General features: G+C 37.5%; 1 protein-coding gene and 1 long non-coding RNA gene across 10 annotated transcripts in view; both read left to right on the top strand.

The window, feature by feature from the left end:
- CSNK1G3 (casein kinase 1 gamma 3) overlaps window positions 1–23,198 on the top strand; it is a 105,328-nt gene that overhangs the window by 39,031 nt on the left and 43,099 nt on the right. For all 9 annotated transcript variants that reach the window (XM_019469534.2, XM_019469541.2, XM_019469537.2 and 6 more), the window contains exons 4-6: window positions 4,109–4,178; window positions 17,971–18,119; window positions 19,676–19,910. In XM_019469534.2, the coding sequence (XP_019325079.1) occupies window positions 4,109–4,178; window positions 17,971–18,119; window positions 19,676–19,910 (454 nt within the window). The remainder of the gene's footprint in view (window positions 1–4,108; window positions 4,179–17,970; window positions 18,120–19,675; window positions 19,911–23,198) is intronic.
- On the top strand, window positions 9,156–15,391 carry LOC128778333 (uncharacterized). Its single transcript, XR_008423916.1, has 2 exons — window positions 9,156–12,709; window positions 13,148–15,391. It is a non-coding gene; the product is annotated as an uncharacterized LOC128778333 (long non-coding RNA).

Here is a 23,198-nt window from a genome sequence, read left to right as displayed (position 1 = left end):
AAGCAGGTCCCTTGTCCCCCTCTCCTGCTGCCTTTCCCCCCCTCAAAAATAAACATAAAAAAAAATTTGGCAATGTCCTTCCAGGTAGCTTCCAGTATCTCTTTTTCCGTTGATATTTTGAACATGGTAAAAGTGGCTATTAGTTGACCTTCAGGGGTTCAGAAATTACTGATGTGTGAGGAAGCTAGCAGGGAAAGCAAACTCCCATGGAACCACTCTCAAGTCCTCAGTGTGCCATCTCTGACAGCTGTAAGGCAGCTCTGTTGTGGAAGATTGGAGATCTGGGAACTTTTAGAAGACACAACTTTGTTCAGGCACCACTTTTCTCTCCGTCTTGCCAGCCAGGTTTCCCTGAGGCTAAGCCTGGCTTGGTTTTTCCAGTCTGCCTGCCATTGTCAATCTTGCCTCTGCCAAAATAACCACTGTTACTGGGGTAATGTGAGATTAATAAATCAGGAGAGAGAATTAGAAGAAGAGGCTATAGAGAGAAACAGAAAAACTTTGGGGATGAGGTAGAAAACCGTACTACTCAATGTGAAGTGTCTCAGGGAGTGTAGACCAAGTTTCACCGTAACGAATGCTGTGTATTTTCACTGGGAAGTAAAGATGCACAGTAGGTTGTTAGAGCCCCAGGAGAGACTGGCTGGCTGGCTGACATGTAGTTTGGGGCTGGCCTTGACCTAGATGAGTTCACCTTGGTTTAAGGTCTGGCCCTTGGCTTTATGATGGCAAAGCTGGTTGGGTCTCTCTTCAGACTGTCCCTGTTAATTAAAGGTAGATGCACAGTAATCATTCAATTCCCCAGTAATCATTCAGTTCACACAATCAGTCAGGCTTTCAGAGATGTAAATACTTGGAAGCGTTAACTTCTAATTTCAAACGAGGTATCTTGCCATTAATGTCCACAATGCCCAACTCAGTATAAACGATATGTTTGCTTTCTGTAGGCTGATCTACAGAGAAAGCAACTTAAAATTACAGGGTTCCCTTCTGAGCATGAAATCAGAACAAGGGGAGTTAGTCTGTATGAATCAGAATAGGGAGGCCCAGGATGCAGGGACTGGACAGTGTTTGAAAGGGCATTGCTGACTTTCATTTCTTTGGAATTCTTCCTTTTTCCATGTTCTAGGCCACCCGTCTAGGATCTAGACAATGTGTGGTGTTGAGAGTGGGGGTGGCCCGCAAGGATAGGAATGTAGCAACGCCCAGATAACTGCTGCAGCAGCCTGTGGTGAGCCGCTCCGCTCCCTGGGGCCTGTGAACGATGCTCCCTGACGCGCTGAGACATGGAAACCATTGTGTCAAAGCAGGAGCCACTGCTCTAGACTGTCCTTTCCTGGTCTGTTTCGGTCACTAATTGGTGACCCGTGGGTCCTGTTCTGTTCAGATTTGGGGCTTGTTGACGCTGTTGGCACCATTGGGGCCTTAGTAAACAATCAGTCTGTCATCTTCCAGCCTTCTTATGTATACACGCGTGTGTACAACTCTCTTTAGTTTATCTTCGTGCTGTGTCACTCTCCCCTCGTTTCTTTCCTCCTTCCTTTTTTTGTGGACAGTCATTCTCTGGTGTGATGTGCCCCCTTTTAAAGCACAGTGGTCAGCACTACATATAATAATAGTGTTTTTTTGTAAAACTGGCAATTTTGGGGGCTCTTTTTTTCATATTTTGAAGTATGCTACACAGCATCGTCTTCGCCTCCACTTGATCCAAAAATCTATTTGGTAGAGCAGAAAACGTTTCACATGAACGACTGGACCATAGTTTGGTACTTACTTCATTAAATATTTATGTATATAAAATATCCTTCTGTGTTTTATTTGTATATATTGTATCTTTAAAACAGATCCCAGTTTTCTTCAGAAGCTGCTTTAAAAGTAATCACTTGAAAATGTTAAGTTTGGATGCTTTCAATGCTATCTGATTTCTCTAGTTTGGTAGAAATAGGGGCATTTTGATAACAGTGGTGTTGAGAGAGCATAGTCACTGATAACTTCAGCTCTGCTATCTCTTAGAAAGGTTTTTACAAAAGTTCATTTAACGTTATGCTAGTTCAGATGGATAGTTTCAGGGTAAGTTGTTAATTTGACCTCACCTGGCACCCTTATATGTTGTTATTTGCACTTATATAATAACCTGTTGCTAATGAATCATGAAAATGTCAACGTGTGATGAGGTGACTTTTGTTATATGGTGGTATAATAAAATTTTACTGCTGGTAAAGTACTGGAATCAAGCTGAACTGACTCACCTAAATTAGATCTGAGTTTCTGTTTTTCCCAAGGGAGTTTGAGTGATTGAATAAGTTATGTGTTTAATTTCACTGGTGATTGCATACGTGGGCATCTTTCTTTACATTTTATAGTTACATACTTCTGTACAGTTAACTGAAGAATTTATAGTTATGATAGCACTCACTTTGTGGAGGGCACTGTTTTCAGTCATGTATATACATGTGTATACATATATATATAAAATAGGAATAAATATATGCGTATATGTATAATGAAAAAAGATAAAGTTTTATTCCTCTTTTATAGAGGAGGAAACTGAAAAGTACAATAAGGTTGGTAATTGGCCAAAGTCTACTCAGCTAGTAACTAGTGGATTCAGGATTCTGACTCCGGACGCTTTAGTTTTAGTGTCTGTGCTTTTTCGTGTCTGTCCTGCCTCTCAACAGCTAAGCTGTTGGTTTTCTCTTACGACGATTTTTAGGACTATAATTTTTCCCCTGGGATTTTAATCATTCCTGGTCTGAAGTGTTTGTCATGGGTCATAGTTTTCATGACGCTCTGTTTTGAGATAGCCTTGTTTTTAGTTATTCTGTTTGGGATCCATATTCCTCCTGAATTTGTGGTTTGTTGTGTTTCATCAGTTCTTGCAGATTCACAGCAATTGTTTTTTCACTTAACTGCCTCTGCTCCCTTGTCTCTCTTCTTTCCTCCTGAGACTCTTATCGAATGTCTGTAGACCTTTTCATTGTATTGTCCAGATCTCTCATGGTTTGTGTGTGTGTGTGTGTGTGTGTGTGTATTTTCCATTTTTCTTCTTTCATATTGCATTCCATATGATTTACATAGATGGATTCTACATCATGTTTTAGTTCTGTAGATGTTTTTCCATGTATCTTCGAGTTTCCTACTTCTCTCTTCTGTTGTATTAATCTGCTGGCAGACTGAGTTTGTTATTTCGGTTATGGAAGCTTTAAAATATTTTTGAGATTCTGTTGATTTTGTTCAAATCTTGTTACTTTGTTATACTTTTCTATTGGGTCTGGTATAGATTTCCTGTTCCTCTGCTTTGTAGTGTCCTGCAGATGTTTTCATACCTTTATTATTTATTTCTTAGGTCTAAAATTTCTGTTGCTTCTGCTTACGTTGTTTCTCTGTGTGTAAAGTCTCAAAAACATTATGTTGAGTGAAAAAAACCAGACACATATAAAACATAATGTCATTTATATCAAATCCAACAACAGACAAAACTCATCCAAAGGTGACAGAAGTCCAAAAGTCATTACGTCTGAGGGAGGGATGATGGGAATGTTCTAGAGGTTTTTTGAGGTGGTGGTTGCAGGAGTATGTATAGTTAACTAAGCTCTCGGACCTAATGCTCACAAATGGTGTGTTTTATTATAAGCTATACTGTAGCTAAAAGAATTAAAAAATATATTATTGCTCCTGTGGAAAGTTTGATATTTTCACCCTTGTTCTTTCTTACTTGTCTATAGTTCCCTTTAACCCTAGAAGCATTACGTGAGAAATACACAGTTCAGAGGTGAATTCCTGGGAACAGGAGAAAGAGTAAGGGCTACCATTTCCCTAGTCGTGAATGTTCAGAGTCTGTTTTCCTTTAGGGTCAAAGAGTCAAACATAGATTTCCTTACTGCCTCATCTAATAGCCACTTAACCTTATGTACATGTATGGCATCAATTGATTTTAATTGAATGCAAAGTTCATTTTTATTTGGTTCTAACTTTAGAAAAAGCTGCCTAGTAGAATGTTCAAGTATGTAAGAGTTGGTACCAAGATTTGGAACATTTCGAATAGGGACTTAGTGATCTTTTAGTAACTTAAATATTTTTTTGTTATTTTTGTTGATTTTTTAATTAGGAGCCCATGAAATCCAGAGCACCACAGCTACATTTGGAATACAGATTCTACAAGCAGCTAGGATCTGGAGGTAAAGTCTTACATTAATTTTTAAATTTGTAATAAAATGAGTTGTCATGATTAATAACTCTTTGGTTTCAAAGAATAGTATTTTAAATTTGGTGAAAGTGAATCACTTCTTAAGGCTATGCTTACGAGACACTTCCTTACTAGACTGTTAATGTTCTCTTTTTATTTTACTTACGACATTTTTGGAGCTGACTGTGTTGGTGCTAATATGAATAGAGAACATTGTGAAAAAAATTTGAGAATACAAGCTGCGTATAGCTAATATCCTTAGCCTTTTTGGTGACATTACACTTATTAAAATGGCTTAGCACATAGTGGTAGGCTGAAAAATGGTCCCAGAGAAGAGATCCATATCATAATCCTTGGAACCTGTAAATTCACCTCTGCAGGAATGATGAAGTTAAGGATCTTGTGATGGGTAGATTATTCTGGATTATCTCCATGGCCCTGAACACAGTCATAAATGTCCTTGTGAATGAGAGGCAGAGGGACATTTTACATACATAGAAGAGGAAAAGGCTAAGTGGCTACAGAGGCAGAGATTAGAGTGATAGAGCCATAAGCAGGGAATGCTGGCAGCCACGAAAAGCTGGAACAGCCTTCTAGGATTCTCCCTTGAACCTCCAACGGGGATGCGCCCCTGCTAACACCTGGATTCAACCTGGCGAGACTGATTTCGGATTTCTGGCCTCCAGATCTGTGACCAAATAAATTGCTCTTTTAAGCCACAAGCATGCAGTAATTATATTAGCTGTAGGAAATTAATACAGGTATATTTTTATAGAAAGTCTAAAATTAGTGAGAATGGATTATTTTTTGCTGTTGGAAAAAAGTAATGAGAAATTTTCCTATAGTATGTTGCATTTCCTTTATGGAGAAGCTTCTCACAGCTATACTTTCTCTGTTCACATCTATTCTGCTAACTATAATGATTTTTGTACGTGTGGTTTCTTACCAGGTAGGGATATTTTGTTGCCCTGGATTTAGTAGAATGTGTTTTTTTTTCCCCATGTGTCTTTTTGTACGCACGTGTTTACATTTTAGTTGATAGAGTTGAGCAGTTCTTAACACATTATTCATTTTGCACATTCTTTTTTTCTAAGAGCATACTTTTCAAATGAGTAGTCATTATGGGGACGATGAGTTGACATTTTGTATTAATGTTTTTATCACTATTGGCTTCTTGTAATGCATTTTTAAGTCTGATACAAATAGTCCTCCAGGAGTTATCAAAATTTTCACTGATGACTGAGGGATTTAAAGAATAGGAAGATAAAACTAATTCTAAGTGAAGCTGTACATATTAGTTAGGACTAGCAAGTGTGATAGAAAGCCCTAAGAAGCGAATTGGGGGGGAAAAAGGCTTTATTGGCTCATATGTTGGAAATTCAGGGAAGGGACCAATACATTAAGACATTATTGTGTCCAGGACTTCAAATACTTTGATCAGGGACATTCGTGAGTTTGTGTCTGTGCTCTGCCTTTTTGTGTGTGTGGAAGCTTCATTTTCTGCTTGGCTCTTTTTATGAGATAGCAGAGGTGATTACCATTAGCCTAACTTAGCAATTATAATAGCATTCCTTTCCTAAGAATTCTAGCAGAAGATTTAGGACTGAATCTGTCTTATTTTGTGTCCTGTGCCTTTCCTCATTCTAATCACTATGAATTTGATTTCCCAGACTTAGATCTTATGCTCATTTCAGGAGCTACCTGAAACTCAGGGACTGAGAATGGGGTGAGGTGGTTGCCGAATGCAAAGCTGAGGTGTTAATCAGAAGGAAGATTGGATGCTGGGCCAATAAAGACAACAGATCTATCATTACTTAAGTAGTAAAACTATCATTTGGAAAAATAGGATTGAACACTTTAATTAGGTAAGAATGAATAAGTCACTTTAGAGTGCAGGGAGTCATTGAATTGAATACCAAAGGCACCCTTTTATTATTATATTCTTTGCCTTTTTTACCTTTAGAAATTATGTCAGAGTAGTAATAAAAATGAAACCTATGTCTCTACCACTTGAATGCCAAAGGACTGCAGTGTTCCACAGTGAGCAGGGGCTACCATGTTCCAGACAGTCTGTATATATCAGGGTGTCCCCTGTGCTCCATGGCGTAGCATTTACATAGGTTGAAATCTGAGTGGTATTGCATGAAGCTGACAAATAGGAATATTCTTGAGCGATTTATGTGAATCATGTGAATTTTGGTTCCTAGGTAGTATTTTATGAGCCATGAATTTTAAAAGCATCTTTGAGTACACATGTGAGCTCTGTAGAAAAAAAAAAGTTTAATTGTTTGGGGAGAGAACCATGATTTTAAAATAGTTTGATTTTGGAATTGATACTTGATTATCTTTTCAGACTCTTCTTAATCAAAAATGAGCCATTCAAAGTAATTTAACTCCCTCATGGTATTTTATTTGAGTAGTAGCTTGCTTGTTAGTGTTCTCTTTAAAAATAGGTTATTAACTCAATATCCAGACTGTTTAAAGAACTCCTAAAACTTGACCACAAGAATACAAACAATCCAGTTCAAAAGTGGGCAAAGGGCTTGAGTAGACATTTCTCCAAAGATACACAGATGGCCAATAAACAGCTGAAAAGATGCTCAGTGTCACTAATCATTAGGGAAACGTAAATCAAAACTACAAAGATAGACCACTCCACACCCATAGAATGGCTCTTACCAAACAAATGAGAAACAAACCAAAGACCGGTAAACAAGTGTTGGTGTGAATGTGGAAACATGAAATCTTCATGTGTTGCCAGTGGGAATGTAAAATGGTACAGCTGCAGACGATATGGAAAATAGTATGACTGGTCCTCAAAAAAAAATTAAGGATAGAATTCCCATCTGATGCAGCAATTCTCCTTCTTGTTATGTATGCAAAAGATTGCATGCTAACAGAGATTTGTACCCCTACGTTCGTAGCATTATTCGCGATAGCCAAAGGGCGGAAACAGCCTAAGTGTCCATCACTGGATGAATGAAATGTGGTGTGTTTGGACACATGCTACGAGATAGATGAGCCTTGAGGACATTAGGCTAAACAAAGTAAGCTCGTCACAAAAGGACAAATACCGTATGATTTCGCGTATTTGAAGTACCTAGAGAGTCAGGTTCATAGAGACAGAAAGCAGAATGGTGGTTGCCAGGGGCTGAGGGATGGGGGAATGGGAAAATAGTATTTAATGGGTATGGAGTTTCAGTATGAGGTGATGAGAAAGTTCTGGAGATGGACAGTGATGGTGGTTCTACAGTGCTTGTGAATATTTACCTAACGGCCCTGAACCATATACTTAAAAATGGCTAAAAAGAACAAATTTTATATTATGTATGCCTTACCACAGTAAAAGCAGAAGTCAAAAGGTGGATTTACTCAGAATCACTTAGTGAGATGTGAAAACATCTATAACGTATCTAGTTCTGCCTGTCTGGATTTTGAGCCTCCGGTAAGTCTTTCTCTTTCTCTAGTTTCCCTGAAAACATCCCTCTTTTCTCTATTATTTGTTCACTGAATCCGTTCTGTACATACAGTGGGACTGTACCACTTGACTGCAGTGTGTACGGCTGACAGGTTACTACTTAGCTTTCCGTGGGATTAGAATATTGTTTTATACCATTATCACTTTATGCGGTAGCAAAAATGTAATGTATCGAATAGCCTTATTTTGTCACAGACACTCAGCATTTATTGGGTAAAATGAGGGTTGAGATTTAGCAGTCATCAGCACGTAGGCGGCTTCTAAAGCTAAGGGAATGGATGAGGTCTCCCGCTCGGGTAGAGTGTCACGTGAGAAGAGGAACGGGGAGGAAACCATGCTGACCCCTGCATTGGGCACGAATGAATTTGACAGTCGATAACAAAAATCATGACGACAGTAGTTTAAACAAGTCAGGGGATGTTCTGTGAGGGAAAATAAACAAAGAGTTGGAGGTAGACAGTTCTGAGGTTGATACAGCTTCCCGAAAGTGAGGAATCTACTCTCGTTAGCTTCCTGCTCCTGTGTTTCGAATGTGGCTTTCATCCTTACGATCCTGGAAGTTTTTGTAACAGGAGGGAGGGAGAAAAGGATGAAATTCCTTTCTAAATAAGGATAACTTCTAATTCTTTATCTCCTGCTTCCATTCTTAAAATCTACTTACACCTGTATATCCATAGTGGAATCAGATATTTTTTCTACGTAGATTTTCAGTCCCTCCCTTCTTTTCTCCTTTTCCAGTGATTTTTCTCTCTTTCCAGAGAACTGTTTGCTCTTCTGGATTATCTTGTTCCGTTAGTGGCACACCCATTCAAATTGAGAAAGTTGGTTGTCTTTGATTTAAGCCTTTTGGGATGATCACAGAATTCTGTCGTATCATTTAGTGTAAAGTCCGAACTTTTCTCTCTTTTCTACTAATCCACTTTTTGGTTGCACTGAACGTACTCTTCCTTGAATAGATCTTATTATTTTCATCTGCCTGTATTCTCCTTTGTGGAATGTCTTTCTTTCTCAATGAATTCCTTCTTTCTTCAGGCCCTCGCTAAATGTCACCTCTTTTGCAATGCATGTTCTGACATTGGTTTCTCTCCAGAAATGCTTATGTTTTGACCTGAAATTATTTTGAACATATCTTTACTTTTGTATCGTACTATGTGATGTGATTATTTGCTTGTGTCTGTCTCTTCCACTGACCTATGAACTCTTTGAGGGCAGTGAAATGCTATATTTGCTTTTTTATCCTTGAAACTGAGCAAAATGCTTGACAATTGTAGGTCCTTGGTAAATGGTTGAAATGATAAATTCTTAAATGAGAAAGACTGTTTTTTCTCATAAGATGTGAAGTTACGATATGTAATGTCCAAAATTTCCTGTAGCTTTTTTAAACTTGTATGATTGATGTTGAAAGTTTGATATTCCAATATTATAAAAGATTGTTATGTTATTAAATTTTGAGTTTCATTTCTGATATAGAAACATAGCCATACAGTTTCAAAAAAATTTTTTTAAGTTTATTTCATTTGAATTTTTCTCTAATTAGGTAATTTTAATTCCTCATTTTAGGGATCTAGAAACAGAAGGAAAAAAATCAATGATAAGTATTTTTTAAATGAATGGAAATGGTAAACCAAGGAGATATGCAGATCGTTATCTAATTAACTGAACTGTACCATTCAGCCATCTAAAAATAATCACTTTCCAGAGAAGCATAGGTTTTTAATCATTTGAATAATTTATTTTTTTATGTATTTGAGAAAAAGTTCAGTTGAATTGTTGATACTTTATGAGAATGCCTGGAGTATATTTTGAAATTGATGGAGAGATTTCCTTTGATGAACAGTGATTCTGAGTATTGCTTCTTTATGTTATTTCCTTCCCGTCAGTTGGTTTTAATGGGCTATGTTCGGGGAAACGTTGCAATTATGTGTTCCTCAGAATTTCTCTATTAACTGATACCTTTATAATGGTAAAATAACCTTATTTTGTCATAAACTGTTACTTCCCAAAAGAAGTAGAATAATCTTTTTTTCTGTTATCAATTACTGTTGTTGGCAACTCTAAGTATAGAAATGATATTAAATATACTATTTGAGACTATGCTTATGTTAAATCATCGTTTCTAAGTTAGTGTCTTGACTTTTGATGTGCCCTGAACTGTGTAGTTCTAAACAGTAATTTGATAATGGCATCGGTGGCTGTTTCAAAATTATACCTCTTCATAATACTGCCTTCTGAGAGCTGTTACTTTAAAAGGCTTGTTTTTCTGCCTTATACTGACCCCTGTGCCTTCTCTGTTTGTGCCTTGTTAAGTCAGGATTTAGATGTTTCCTCTGTGTTTTGCTCTGGTGTATAGATGCCTCCATTTGCACATCCTTTTCCAAACTATTTATAGGGTCTGTCTGCTAGCTAAAAGACTGTTGGTGATTCCATAATGTATGGACATTTGATCATAGTACTTTTAAGAACGGTTGTATTAGGGTCACACCTTGAAACCTGGCTATATACATTGGTTAATATCTAAAATTCCTTTAATTCTTTAAAAGCCTGATTCTTAGAGTTTGTCTGTTTTCAAGAAATTTAAGAAATGTTCCTCTTTCTGTGTAATCTTGTGTCTGAGAAAACAAAGAGAACATTGTAAAAAACCATGGCAGTTAAGTGAATAAACTAATGAGAACATCGCCTGTTGTATTTTGGTATTAATGAAAATCGTGAAGAACACTCTAGCGGTGGGTCAGTGGTTAGAGTAGACGTCATCTCAGCTCACGTAGGGGACAGTCGATGTAGCAGCTTCTGAGAGTTCCCTTCTCTGTCTCTGCTTGCTTGATTTCAGAAGACATCTTAAGTGTACGTAATACTTCTGTTCCCTGTAGAGGCTTCTCTGTATGGGAATTTCTGTAAGTTATGCATTGCTGAACTTTTACCGATTTGTACATGACTGCATATGTACATTGCTACTTTGCATAGAAGCGTACACAGTTTTTGTGTTAAAGTCATTATAGTTGATGGAGAAGGTCTATTTGTAAAGAATGCTATGCATTATCAGTGTAAGAAAGAAGGGTTAACTGATAGTGGTTTCAGTTTGGTTTACCTGGTGCAGGTATTAGGATGGTTGTATGGTGTGTGGTAATTAGAGCATTTTTAGTGATAAATTAATCACATAAGAATTTTAAATAAATCCGTACCTTGGAATAGGGTAGGACTAAATGGTGATGGGTTTAATTTTCTACGATACAGCCTCATTTTTAAATTTCTGTACGTAAGAGTAAAAGATTGAAAATGCAAAGCCATTAAAAACAATAGGATGATTTTTTTATTTCCTTTTTTTAAATGTTTGCTTATGTTTGAGAGAGAGACAGAGTGTGAGGGGGGAGGGGCAGAGAGAGGGAGACACAGAATTCGAAGCAGGCTCCAGGCTCTGAGCTGTCAGCACAGAGCCTGCACGGGGCTCAAACCCATGAACCTTGAGATTGTGACCTGAGCCAACATCAGATGCTTAACTGACTGAGCCACCCAGGTGCCCCTTCATTTTTATTTTTGATTTAAATATAAAGTAGCACATGGTGAGAAAAAAGTTTGTAAACTGGAAGGTTGGAGGTGAAAATGATACAGAAATCTTATTTTTTCCTTAATTATTTAGGCCCAGAGGATAAGTGAATAATGAATAATAAAATATAACATAATGAATGTGATTTTATTCGTTATTCATATAACATTCAATATTCAATATAATGAAAAATACTTGTTTGTAGGTGTTATTTTTTTTTTAATGTTCTTTAACATTTTGAATAATGTCAGAATTTGTAAATAGAATTGTCACAGAAAGGACTATTTTTTTTTTTCTCTTTACAGTGCGGTGGCTTTATTTTATTTGGGGTTTATTACTAGAATTTTATTACTAAATGTGGGTGCTGGGTGCTGTGGTATTTAATGGAACCACTCTTTGCCAAGTCTGGAACTCATCGCACCTGCCGTTCAGATCAGAGCTTGGTGTTCAGTTGGGTCAGCGCTTCTCAAACTTCTGGGTCTCAGGATCCTTTTTTACAATTGAAACTTCTTGAAGATCCCAGAGAACTTTAGTTGTTGTGAGTTAGAGCTATTATTTACCACATGAGAAATTAAAACAAATATAAAAACACTGGTATGTTAATTCATTTTAAAATGGCACTAATGTTTTAAAATCCCAACTAACCATATTTTCCAAATCAAAAAACTGTGAGAAAAGTGCCCTTGTTTTACAAATTTGCACAATTCTTTAATATCTGGCTTATGAGAACACAGCTAGATTCTCCTGTCATCTTCATTACTCAGTCTGTTGCCATATCGCATGTCGTATAGTCTCTACAAAATTAGCCTGTTCGCTTGTGAGAGAATAAGAGTGAAAAAGGTAAATGACATCTTAGTATTATTATAAAAATAATTTTGATGTCAGTGACCTGAAAGGGTTTCGTGGACCACCCATCCATTCCCCCACGTATCTCCAAACCACATGTCGAGAGCTACTGACTTGAGATAGAAGCCTTTATCTTAAAGGTTGAGAAGGCCTTAAAGTAAAACTTCTTTGGAAAAGGAAGTTTTCTATGTGATAATTCTCTATAGTATTTCTAATCAGATTTTAGGTTTTCTTAGTCACCTCTGTGGGGTTGAAATTTCCCAGTCAGAGCCTGAATGCTTTTGTTCTGATCCTTCCTAGATGAACAATATGAAAATGGAAAATGGAAAGAAACATCATGATATTCCTTCTTTTAATGACAGGCTACACTATCACCCAACTGGAGGGAACTGAAGTACTTGACCGCGTGGCACAAAGTACTACGCAGTCTTTAAGAGTGTTTGTTAGACCTCCTAATGTTGTGACTTGAATTAATTAATATTGTTTTGTCATGGAAATAGCTGAACTATAAATAATGAAGTGTTTAATGAAATTAATTTTGGGAAACTACGGGTGAGATTGTATTTTCAAATAATATGTGAATTTTGTATTCTTGCCCATTCTTCAAATTCTCTTGGAGAAAAAAAAGTATACTTGTCTTGAAAATGAGGGCTGCGTAGTATTCCATTGTGTATACACAATGGAATACTACGTGGCAATCAGAAAGAATGAAATATGGCCTTTTGTAGCAACGTGGATGGAACTGGAGAGTGTGATGCTAAGTGAAATAAGCCATACAGAGAAAGACAGATACCATATGGTTTCACTCTTATGTGGATCCTGAGAAACTTAACAGAAACCCATGGGGGAGGGGAAGGAAAAAAAAAAGAGGTTAGAGTGGAAGAGAGCCAAAGCATAAGAGACTGTTAAAAAACTGAGAACAAACTGAGGGTTGATGGGGGGTGGGAGGGAGGGGAGGGGGGGGATGGGTATTGAGGAGGGCACCTTTTGGGATGAGCACTGAGTGTTGTATGGAAACCAATTTGACAATAAATTTCATATATTGGAAAAAAAATAATAAAAATTCTCAAAAAAAAAAAAAAATGAGGGCTGCCAGTAAGCATCAGTGATATTGGAAGTTATCAGAACTGACATTCATAAATTCACAGTGGATGACCCTTTATAGCTGGCTCTTTATGGTAGTCTCAGAAATAATTTTAGAATTGTGTGACATATACGTTTATACTTGAAAATTCACTGGTTGTAAGACCAAGCTTGCTCTTGCCCTTCGGTTGGATTGCATTCATGCGATTCAGTCCCCAGATACTTTGATCAAGATACTTTGATACTTTGATAAAGGGGTTAGTAACTTAACCCCTTTCTTACTATTCTTGCTAAGCCTTCTTTCTGCCCTGTGTGCTCTCCTTTTGCGCCCTCTTTTCCTTCACCTGTCTTTCTTCCAGAAACCCTCTTTCCTGTGGTCTTGCTTTCCATACTCATATTGGCTGTGGTGGTGGTGTTTTATTTTTGCTTAGGGTACTCCCCAGCCCCTGTTTGTTATTTGCAATGTTTCCTAACTCCTAGCAATTTAATTTGTTTGCTCAGTGTTAGAAAACTGCCCAGACTTGTCCTGGGAAATGAAATTCTAGTTTGACCTTTACAGTGTTTGCTTTATGTTGTTGATTTACAAAAAAAAATTACAACTTTTGATTTTGTCCTTTAGTGACATGAGATTCATGTTGAAATACGTTATTAATAATACTTACCTGAGAAGTTTCTACACTCATTGGTTTATAGAACCTTATGTATCTTAAGGAGTCATTTAGAGTTGATTATCTTTTGTTATTCGCCATCTATGCTGACTCGTATTTGAAGGTAAAATTATATTACGTGATAAAGCTGAGGTATTTTCATTCAAATTGAAGACTCCGTGTCTGTTTAATTTACTCAGTGAAATGTAATACTGTGTATGGAATTTAGCCATCTTGGGTAAGTTAGAGATACATTCTTTTGAAACGCTTTGAAACTATTAAAGAAAGGAAATTTTGGAGAAACCTGAAGCAATTTTTGTCCTTTTACTGATCTTTGTCATGGTGTTATTATAGAAATACGAAGGTGTTTTATGTAAATAGCTTGATTGAATGTACATGGTTGGTATGCAGTAATTCTCCTCCCCACGGCCGAGTTGGCTTATCTGAAGCAGAGCAGAGCAGATTTACTTATGCACGCTTTTCCTCATCTAGGAGAAATTGTGTGTGAATAATTATAAATTTCGTGTCATGCTTAATAGAGATAGTTTGGTAAGAGGAGATTGGAAGGTTGGGTCAGAAGAGAAGTTGGCAGCTTGGATGGCAGAACTAGAGTAGAAATTTTTGAGATGCAGCCTTAGAAGAGTTCAAAATGAGGCAGAGTAAATCTGAGCCTTCGAAACGGTTCTTTTTGTTAGTGAGGTGTGGTGGGAAGGCAGGGGGAAGCCAAACTTAGATTATAGGGCCACAGAGTCCCAACGGGTGTCCCTTGCTTTGTTTCTAGGAGCTCCAGAATGAAGCTAATGGTTGATAAGAGTAGGGGTAAACCTATGTAACTTTCAGCGTTGGGGAGACTGTTTTGGGAACTACTTCCTGCTCAGTGACAGTTCGCAGATTAAATAAATGTAGCCTAAATCTTTTAACAATTCAAGTTTTTCTTCGCGGTCCCAGAGGAATCCAAATCATGAGCATTTTATTCCTGGTTGCAAAAATAGCATGTGTTCTTCTTAACAGTTTGGAAAAGTTCAAAAAAATATAAAACTGGAAGGAGAAATCAACTGTGCTTCCAGTAATCGCTGTTAGCTTTGTGGTTTTTCCTTCTAGTATGTTTGCATATGTGTGTTTAATGAGTCATTAAAGACATTTTATTTTAAAAGTAATGTATGGCTGTTGTAAACAACAAAATTAATTGATCACTTTAGAATCATAACAGTAGCAGAAGTTTGCCCTTCACAGTTTTCTCTAAAGGTAGTTAAAGGTTGTGTTATGTTCCACAGTATGGGTATGACATAATTGGTTTAATTCGTCGGGGGGTTGATGAATGTGTAGGTGGTTCCCAGTTGCTTTTTTTTTTACACTGTTAACAACCATGCAGCTTGAACATAGTTGTATGCATACATTTGCTTATTTTGAAAACGTTAGGGTACTTTTCCTCCAAAAACATCCCAATTCATGTTCTCCCCAATCAAGTTTTTAACTCACAACTTTGTAAATCTCGGTTAATTAGCTTTTAAATTATAAATACCCTTCTGATACTATACTAAAACTTGACCAGTGATAGTTTCTTAAAGTTGCAGTGTAGAGTTAGTAGACATCAAAACAAAACAAAACAACTTTTCCTACTCTTTCTTACATTAAAATCCCTTGTACTTTATAACAAGATCATTTGCCTGTGCATGATTTTGTAAATACATGCATTGGTGACTGGGAACATACTGGTTTACTGAAACAGATTTTCAAATATCGCCATATTCATTACCTAACAATTAGGGCATAATAATTACTGTCACTACAGTTTCATCAGAAAAAAGGTACTGTGTTTTTCTCTTTTTATTTTTTTAAGTAATATAAAATTTTTATCTATCTATCTATATCTATCTATCTATCTATCTATCTATTTATCTATCTATCTATCGAAGGAAAGAGAGGGTCTCAAGCAGGCTCCACAGCATTGTGAGTGATGAACCTGGAGATCGTGACTTGAGCAGAAATCAGGAGTCATTGCTTAACTGACTGAGTTACCTGAGTCACCCAGGCACCCCATGTGTTTTTCTCTTTTTAGTATTGGGAAGCTTTCAAAGATCATCCTGGCAGAAATGAATTTAGCCAAAATACGGTTTTTACGTGAAAGGTTGAATTTTATTATTGGTAACAAATAGGAATGAGTAGTTATTTCACTTTTTCTTTCTTTAAAAAAAAATTTTTTTTTTAATGTTTATTTTTGAGAGAGAGAGTCAGAGCACGAACACAAGCAGGGGAGACATGGGAGAGAGAGGGAGACGTGGAATCCGAAGCAGTCTCCAGGCTCTGAGCTGTCAGCACAGAGCCCGATGCGGGGCTCAAACCCACCGACTGTGAGATCATGACCTGAGCTGAAGTCCCATGCTCAACTGACTGAGCCACCCAGGCGCCCCTATTTCACTTTTTCTTAAAATAGGAGACTCTGTTTCCTAGAATGTCTGTCTGTCTGTCTTCCTTCCTTCCTTCCTTCCTTCCTTTTGTTCGTCCTTCCTTCCTTCCTTCCTTCCTTCCTTTCGTTCTTTCTTTCTTTCCTCTTTTTTTTTTTTTTAACTTCATTGCACTGTTAAATGCAAGAGGTAAAAGTGAACATCTTTGTCTTACTCTCAGTCACAAATGGAAAGCATTCAGTCTTTCACCATTAAATATGATGGTAGCTGAGAGTTTCTCTTAGATGTCCTTTACCAGGTGGAGGAAGTTACCTTCTGTTCCAGATTCGCAGATGCTTTCTCCATCTCTATTAAGATGATGACTGGTTTTTCGTATTTATTCTGTTACTCTGATGAGTTACGTTGGTGGATTTTGGAATGTTCACCTCAACTTGCGTCCCTGGGCTAAATTATCCTTGATCATGGTGTCTTGTCCACTCTTAATCCCTAATGTTTCTCCTAGTCCCACAGGGATGTATTGGATGTTCAGTAAGCATTTGTTGAATTAAGACAGTGAGATTTCTTACATGATTTTCTATTCTTGGAAACCTTTGAACACATTTGAATAAATCAGTCATTTAATAAACCAAAATATATTGCTACCTTATTGAGCGATCATTTCACAACAACTTCAATTAGTAGGAGTGTAGGTGATGACTCAGAATGAAGTCAAAAAGCTCTTTGACAGTCCTTTCATTGAAGAGCTTCAGAACATGTTTATTTTTACATTCCGTATATAGTCCTAACAAGCTTGATGATCTGGTTCGTTTGCCTCCTACAGATCAGAAGCAACAAGCCAGAGCGTAGGAGATACTAGAGATTGCTAAATTAAGAGTATAAAGATTAACAACTGTCAGTGGCAGAGAGGGGAAAAAAGGCATTGTAGGAATAATTTTAAAAGCTTAGTAGCTGGGAACTCTTCATGTCTTAATTGCGGTTCCAGGCTCTTAACAGCATAATAAAAGCAGCGTAGAGCATAATAAAAGTAGCATTTTCGAGTTGGAATACACTTCAGTGAGCTTCTCATTGACTATTTCTGAACTTGCTTTCTGCTTTTACAACATGTGAGGGGTAGATCTGACACATGCATCCGGGACTGGCTCTGGCAAGAGTGGCTTACACCAAAATAGTGATTCCCAGTGGCAAAGGGAAATTTGTAAGTTGGGTGGGTGTGTGTGTGCGTCCCCCTAGTGGGACCTTAATCACCTCACCTTTGTCACATAACATAACCTGATCATGAGAGTGAAATCCGGGGTCTCACCCCCACTCACAAGGAGGGAATCAGCTGGGGTGGGTGCACCCGAGGTTGAGGATCCTGGCGGGTGAGCCCAGTGTGATGCTTGCCTCAGGGTTATTAAAGAGAGCAGTCTCTTCTGTGTTAAAATAAAAATTGAATCTTTCCTATGTGACAGGCATTTCTCTAGGCCCTGGAAACATGAGGCTAAGACGCGCAGCCCCGCCCCCGTGTCTGGTGCGGTGTTGGAGACCCACAGTGGAGCACTGTGTGTAATGTAATGAGCTGCAGTAGAGGTGTAACCAGGCTACACAGTGAACGTCCAGGAGAAGGTGCAGTGAGGGAGAACATTGGCTCGGGAAGAGTTAAGTGTGCGAATGGAAAAAATGAACACGTTGCTGCAGTTCTTGAAGACACAGAGAATGCTTAAAACTGCTTGTTGATTTTCCAGGAAGGGCAGTTTGGGATTCAGGATGAGGAAACAATTAAAATCCTTCTTCTTTCCCCCCAGATGGTATACCTCAAGTTTACTATTTTGGCCCGTGTGGTAAATACAACGCCATGGTGCTCGAACTGCTCGGACCTAGTTTGGAAGATTTGTTTGACCTGTGTGACAGGACGTTTTCTCTGAAGACGGTTCTCATGATCGCTATCCAGCTGGTAAGGCAAGCAGGAGGCTCTGAGGCTGATCGAACTGCCGTGCGGTTCGTTTGGTCCCACGTTTATGTTGAAAGTTTAAAGTCTGTTCTCTTTACAGAACGCGTGACCTCATGAAGTTTCTGCTTTTCCTCCCATTGTCTTTTTAGGATGCAAATAACTTAAAATAACTGAGCCAAGTGTATTTTATTTGGGTGGAAGAATTAATATGTTAACTGCTTTCAGATCAGAATGCTGAGCTTGAGAATGGTTTCCAGCCCTCTTTTCATGTCACTGATGAGTGCTTAGAAAAGAGAGCCCTCGGAAACAGGGTTTATAATGTTAGTCATAAATTCTAATGGCCTAGAAAAGAAGAAACAATGGAAAGTCTTATAAATTATTGAAATCTCAGGGAGCCTATGGGAAAACAGCTTAAGAGGATGATTTAAGGTAGTTTTGAAATCAACTCCAGTAGTATGTTCCAGAAATCTCAAAATGGTTTTCCTCCATTGACTCATTAATTTATCCTATGGTACTGTTCACATATGTACTTAAAGCTATTTATGCAACAATGTTTGTCATAAAATGGGAAACAACCCAAATGGAGAGAAATAATAGGGTTAGTTGAGTAAATTATTCATAGCCATAAAATAGTACCCAGCCATTAAAAAGTGTGTATTAAAAGAATGTCTTATAACCTGGAAAATGCTCGTAATATATCATTAATGAAAAGTGTAGGTCATACAATATTGTATACCGTGATCCAGAGTTTGTTAACAATCTAAAATGGCCTAAGTGGCTATATGTTTACATTGTGTTGTCGACCATTATTATCACTAAATGAAGCAATTTTATTTTCTTATTTATGATGTCCTATTTTGTGACAGTTTGTAGTATATTACTATATTATGTGAATATCACATATAGTATGTATACATTCACTATATACTATATATCGTATATAATATATACTATATTATGTGAACGTATACTGTATAATCATTAGAGTGGTATCCCAGAGTTTTCTGGTTTCAAGATCTTTTAAAATGTTTAATACCTAAGGAAAGACACGAGTAAGTTATAAAAAAAGAAGAAAGATATCCCAAAGGGTACTGTGTTGTTTTCATTTAACAGTTTAGACTCTAAGTTTCTTTAATATAACTGTAAAAGTTGCTTGGTGATTGAAATAATTGGTAAGAACAAATTGCAACTTTATGAATATGTCTGTTTATACGTCTCAGTTCAAGAGTTAGTAAAGCTTTTTGATTGTCTGAGGTGGCATCATCTGTAAGCGCTGACTGAATCAGGCTTACCAATATGAAAGGCATTCATGAAATTCAAATACTTGATTTATAAGTGATCATAGTAATACTGAAAGCAAAGACTTTTAGGCATAACTGGATATATATTTGAGAAACTGTAGACTGATACCATGTTATTTGTAATGGGTTGAAACAATTTCTGATTTTTATGTTGTTTTCATTATAAGAATTTCATCTTGTGTCTATCATGCTTTTTTATGCTAGTCAAAGCCTAAAATAAAACATTCTTTCTTTTTGTTGTTGTTTTTGTGAATCAAGATTTCTCGCATGGAATATGTCCATTCAAAGAACTTGATATACAGAGATGTAAAACCTGAGAACTTCTTAATAGGACGACCAGGAAACAAAACCCAGCAAGTTATTCATATTATAGATTTTGGTTTGGCAAAGGAATATATCGATCCAGAGACAAAGAAACACATACCATACAGAGAACACAAGAGCCTTACAGGAACAGCTAGATATATGAGCATAAACACACATTTAGGAAAAGGTATGTGTACCTTTTGTAAGTATGGAATTTGAATTCAGTGCCTATGCAAACAGTGCGAGTTTTTATTTGTTATTATGGTTCAGTTTTGGGGGGCTTACGCTTGCTTCTGTTGTAATTTTTATTTATCCCGTCTAGCTAGAGTTTATATTTAATAAAACTCTTTTAAAGTAAGGTGCCCTAGAGTAAATGAACGGCAAATTTCTTATTTTACTGTGTCTGTTTTTTTTTTTTTTTTTTTTTTTTTTAATTTTTTTTTTCAACGTTTTTTATTTATTTTTGGGACAGAGAGAGACAGAGCATGAACGGGGGAGGGGCAGAGAGAGAGGGAGACACAGAATCGGAAACAGGCTCCAGGCTCCGAGCCATCAGCCCAGAGCCTGACGCGGGGCTCGAACTCACGGACCGCGAGATCGTGACCTGGCTGAAGTCGGACGCTCAACCGACTGCGCCACCCAGGCGCCCCTACTGTGTCTGTTTTTTATATGACAACTCGAAATGTTAAACTTTGATACATTTTAGGTTGATGCATTTGATAATTTTTGTTAAAGAATATGAGAGAATCCTTAACTGTGGCTGAATTTAGTGTGTGAAGATTCTTGATTGAGACTGTGGCTCTCTGATAACAGCTAGCCAGGGAGACATGGCATCCTGCCCAGTACGTTTAATGCTAGAAGTACATACCTTAGTGGTTTTCTTCAGTGTAGAAACTATATGACTTCGGGCAAATTATTTAACTTTTTTGAAGGGAGTTCCTTATTAATAGAAAGGATAAACTAAGATCAATCTCACAGAGTTCTTAAAGGCTTTTTTTTTTTTTTTCCCTGTCCAGAATCCAGTTCAGGACCACACATTTCATCTACTTGTCACATCTCTCTAGTCTGTTTTTATTTAGAACACTCCCTTGCTTTTCTTTGCGGTTCACGGCCTTCATATTTCTGTGGAGTACATACAGGGTATTTTATAAGCTGTCCTCAATTTGAGTTTGATCATTTCTTCATGACCATATTTGGATATGCATTTGTCGCACAAATACACAAGCGCTGGGTTGTCAGTGCATCGTGTCAGGAGGCATGTGATGTCACTTGGTTGCAAGTAGTTTTGGTCACTTGCTTAGGGTACTGTCTGCTAAGTTCTTCTACCTACCAGTTTCCTATTTTCCCTTTGTAATTAAAAATAATTTGTAAGCAGATTTTTGAGATGATGTAAATATAAGTATGTTGTTCCCATTAAATTCTACCCACTGGATTTAGTATCCGTTGATGATTTTCTAATTTATCATTCCTTGTGCATTCATTGGTTGATAATCTAATGTAAGCAAAAGCTTTTACTTCTTTTCCCGTTTATTCACTTATGTCAGTGTGGACTCATGGACTCCTAGCGTACTGACAGCAGTATAGTACCTTACTGTCAGTATTTATTTTGATACTCATACTGTCCCACATTTGGCCACTGGTTGTTCCATCTGGCTGACTGCTCTGTCTTTGTGGCTTGTTCTCACGACTCTTTGAGAACTTCTTTACTTTCTGGTTCAATGAGTTATTGTAGATTTACCTTGTAGTTTCTGTGCTCTAGCCCAGAAACAGACATTTCTCCGAGTAGCTCTGGAGCTCCTTTTATTGGGTAATGTTAGGTAGAAACCAAGATTTGGGCACTGGGTATACTCATTGCTACTGTTGTGTTATTGCTGGCCCCGTTGGTGGCGGAACTGAGAAATGCACGTGTGTACATGAATCACATGTACGCACAGATACACACATGCACATATGCCTGCACACGTATGTGCATCTATGCATCTATTAATGCCTATCTAATAAGAATCTTGAGTTTATATTGATAGTTTTAATTTCATTCCAACACCACAAAGTAGTGTCCCCCTTTTCCACATTTGTTATTGCCTTCTCTTGTCTGTATTTTTCTGTCTTCTGGGCCGACAGGGAGAAATCTGGCTACCACTTCTCTATTTACTCATTTTTGGAAGCCTACTACGATCCTCAGAATCTAGTTTCAGAATTGGTAACTGATAACAGTATGTCAAGCAAGCTTACCAAAATTAACAGTATTTGTACTTAATTTACTGAAAAGTTCGTTAAAAAATTTTTTTTTAACATTTATTTATTTTTGAGAGGTACAGAGAGAGAGAGCAAGAGAGCACCAGTTGGGGAGGAGAAGAGGGAGAGAGGGAGACATAGAATCTGGAGCAGGCTCCAGGCGCTGAGCTGTCAGCACAGAGCCTGACATGGGGCTCAAACCCACTGTGAGACCATGACCTGAGCCGAAGTTGGACGCTTATGAGCCACCCAAGTGCCCCCAAAAGTTCATTTCTTAAATTGAAATTTACATTGAATTAAGTTTATAACATTTGAGTGTATGATTTGTAGTTTTTGACATACGTACACACCTACATAAGCCCCAACTCTGTCAAGATTTAGAACATATCATCATCTCATAGACTTCATTCTTGCTCTTCCCCCACCGTCTCCCAAAGCAGCCATTGCTGTGATTTCTATCATTAATCTAGCATAGTTTTGTTTTTTTTTTTTTAAGTTTTAGTGTTTTGGTTTTTTTAGTTTTTTAGTTTATTTATTTATTTTGAGAGAGACAGAGCACAAGTGGGGGAAGGGCAGAGTGAGAGGGAGAGAATCCCAACTAGGCTTCCCACTGACAGTGGAGCGCCTTATGTAGGTTTCAAACTCACAAAACTGTGAGATCATGACCTGAGCCGAAATCAAGAGTCACTGACTGAGCAACTGACTATGCGCCCCTTTCATCCATTAATTTTGCTGATTCTGTTGCTTCATATATATGGAATTATCTGGCTTCTTTTGCTCAGTATAAGGTTAGGGTTTGTTTTTCAAGTATCAGTAATTTGTTTCTTTTTAAGGCTAAGTAGTATTCCATTGCATTAATATACCATAAATTATTCTAATGTTGATACACATTTTGATTATTAGCAGGTGTTTACTATTATGAATTTTTAAATCTTTCAGTGGACATATGTTTTCAGTTCTTTTGGGCAAATACTAAGGTTGGAATTACTGTGTCATGTGGTGGGTATTGTTTAACTTCATAGGAAAGTGCCAGTCAGTACTCCAAAGCATTCATGCCATTTTCTGTTTCCACCAGCAGTAAATGAGAGTTCTGTTTGTTTCATAGTATTGACAGCTTTTTGGTGTTAGCCTTCTTTTTCCTTCTAGCCATTGGAGTAGATATGTGGTGGCATTTTGTTTTGCTTGACTTATGATTCTGAGCACTGTTTCTTGTGCTTGCTTGTTGGCCATTTGCTTATCT

The sequence above is a fragment of the Panthera pardus genome, unplaced genomic scaffold (assembly GCF_024362965.1).
Source record: "Panthera pardus isolate Hobbes unplaced genomic scaffold, ASM2436296v1 HiC_scaffold_2, whole genome shotgun sequence".
NCBI lineage: Eukaryota > Metazoa > Chordata > Mammalia > Carnivora > Felidae > Panthera > Panthera pardus.
The sequence above is the reverse complement of the archived record's forward strand: the minus strand, read 5'-3'. Positions and strand labels throughout refer to the sequence as shown.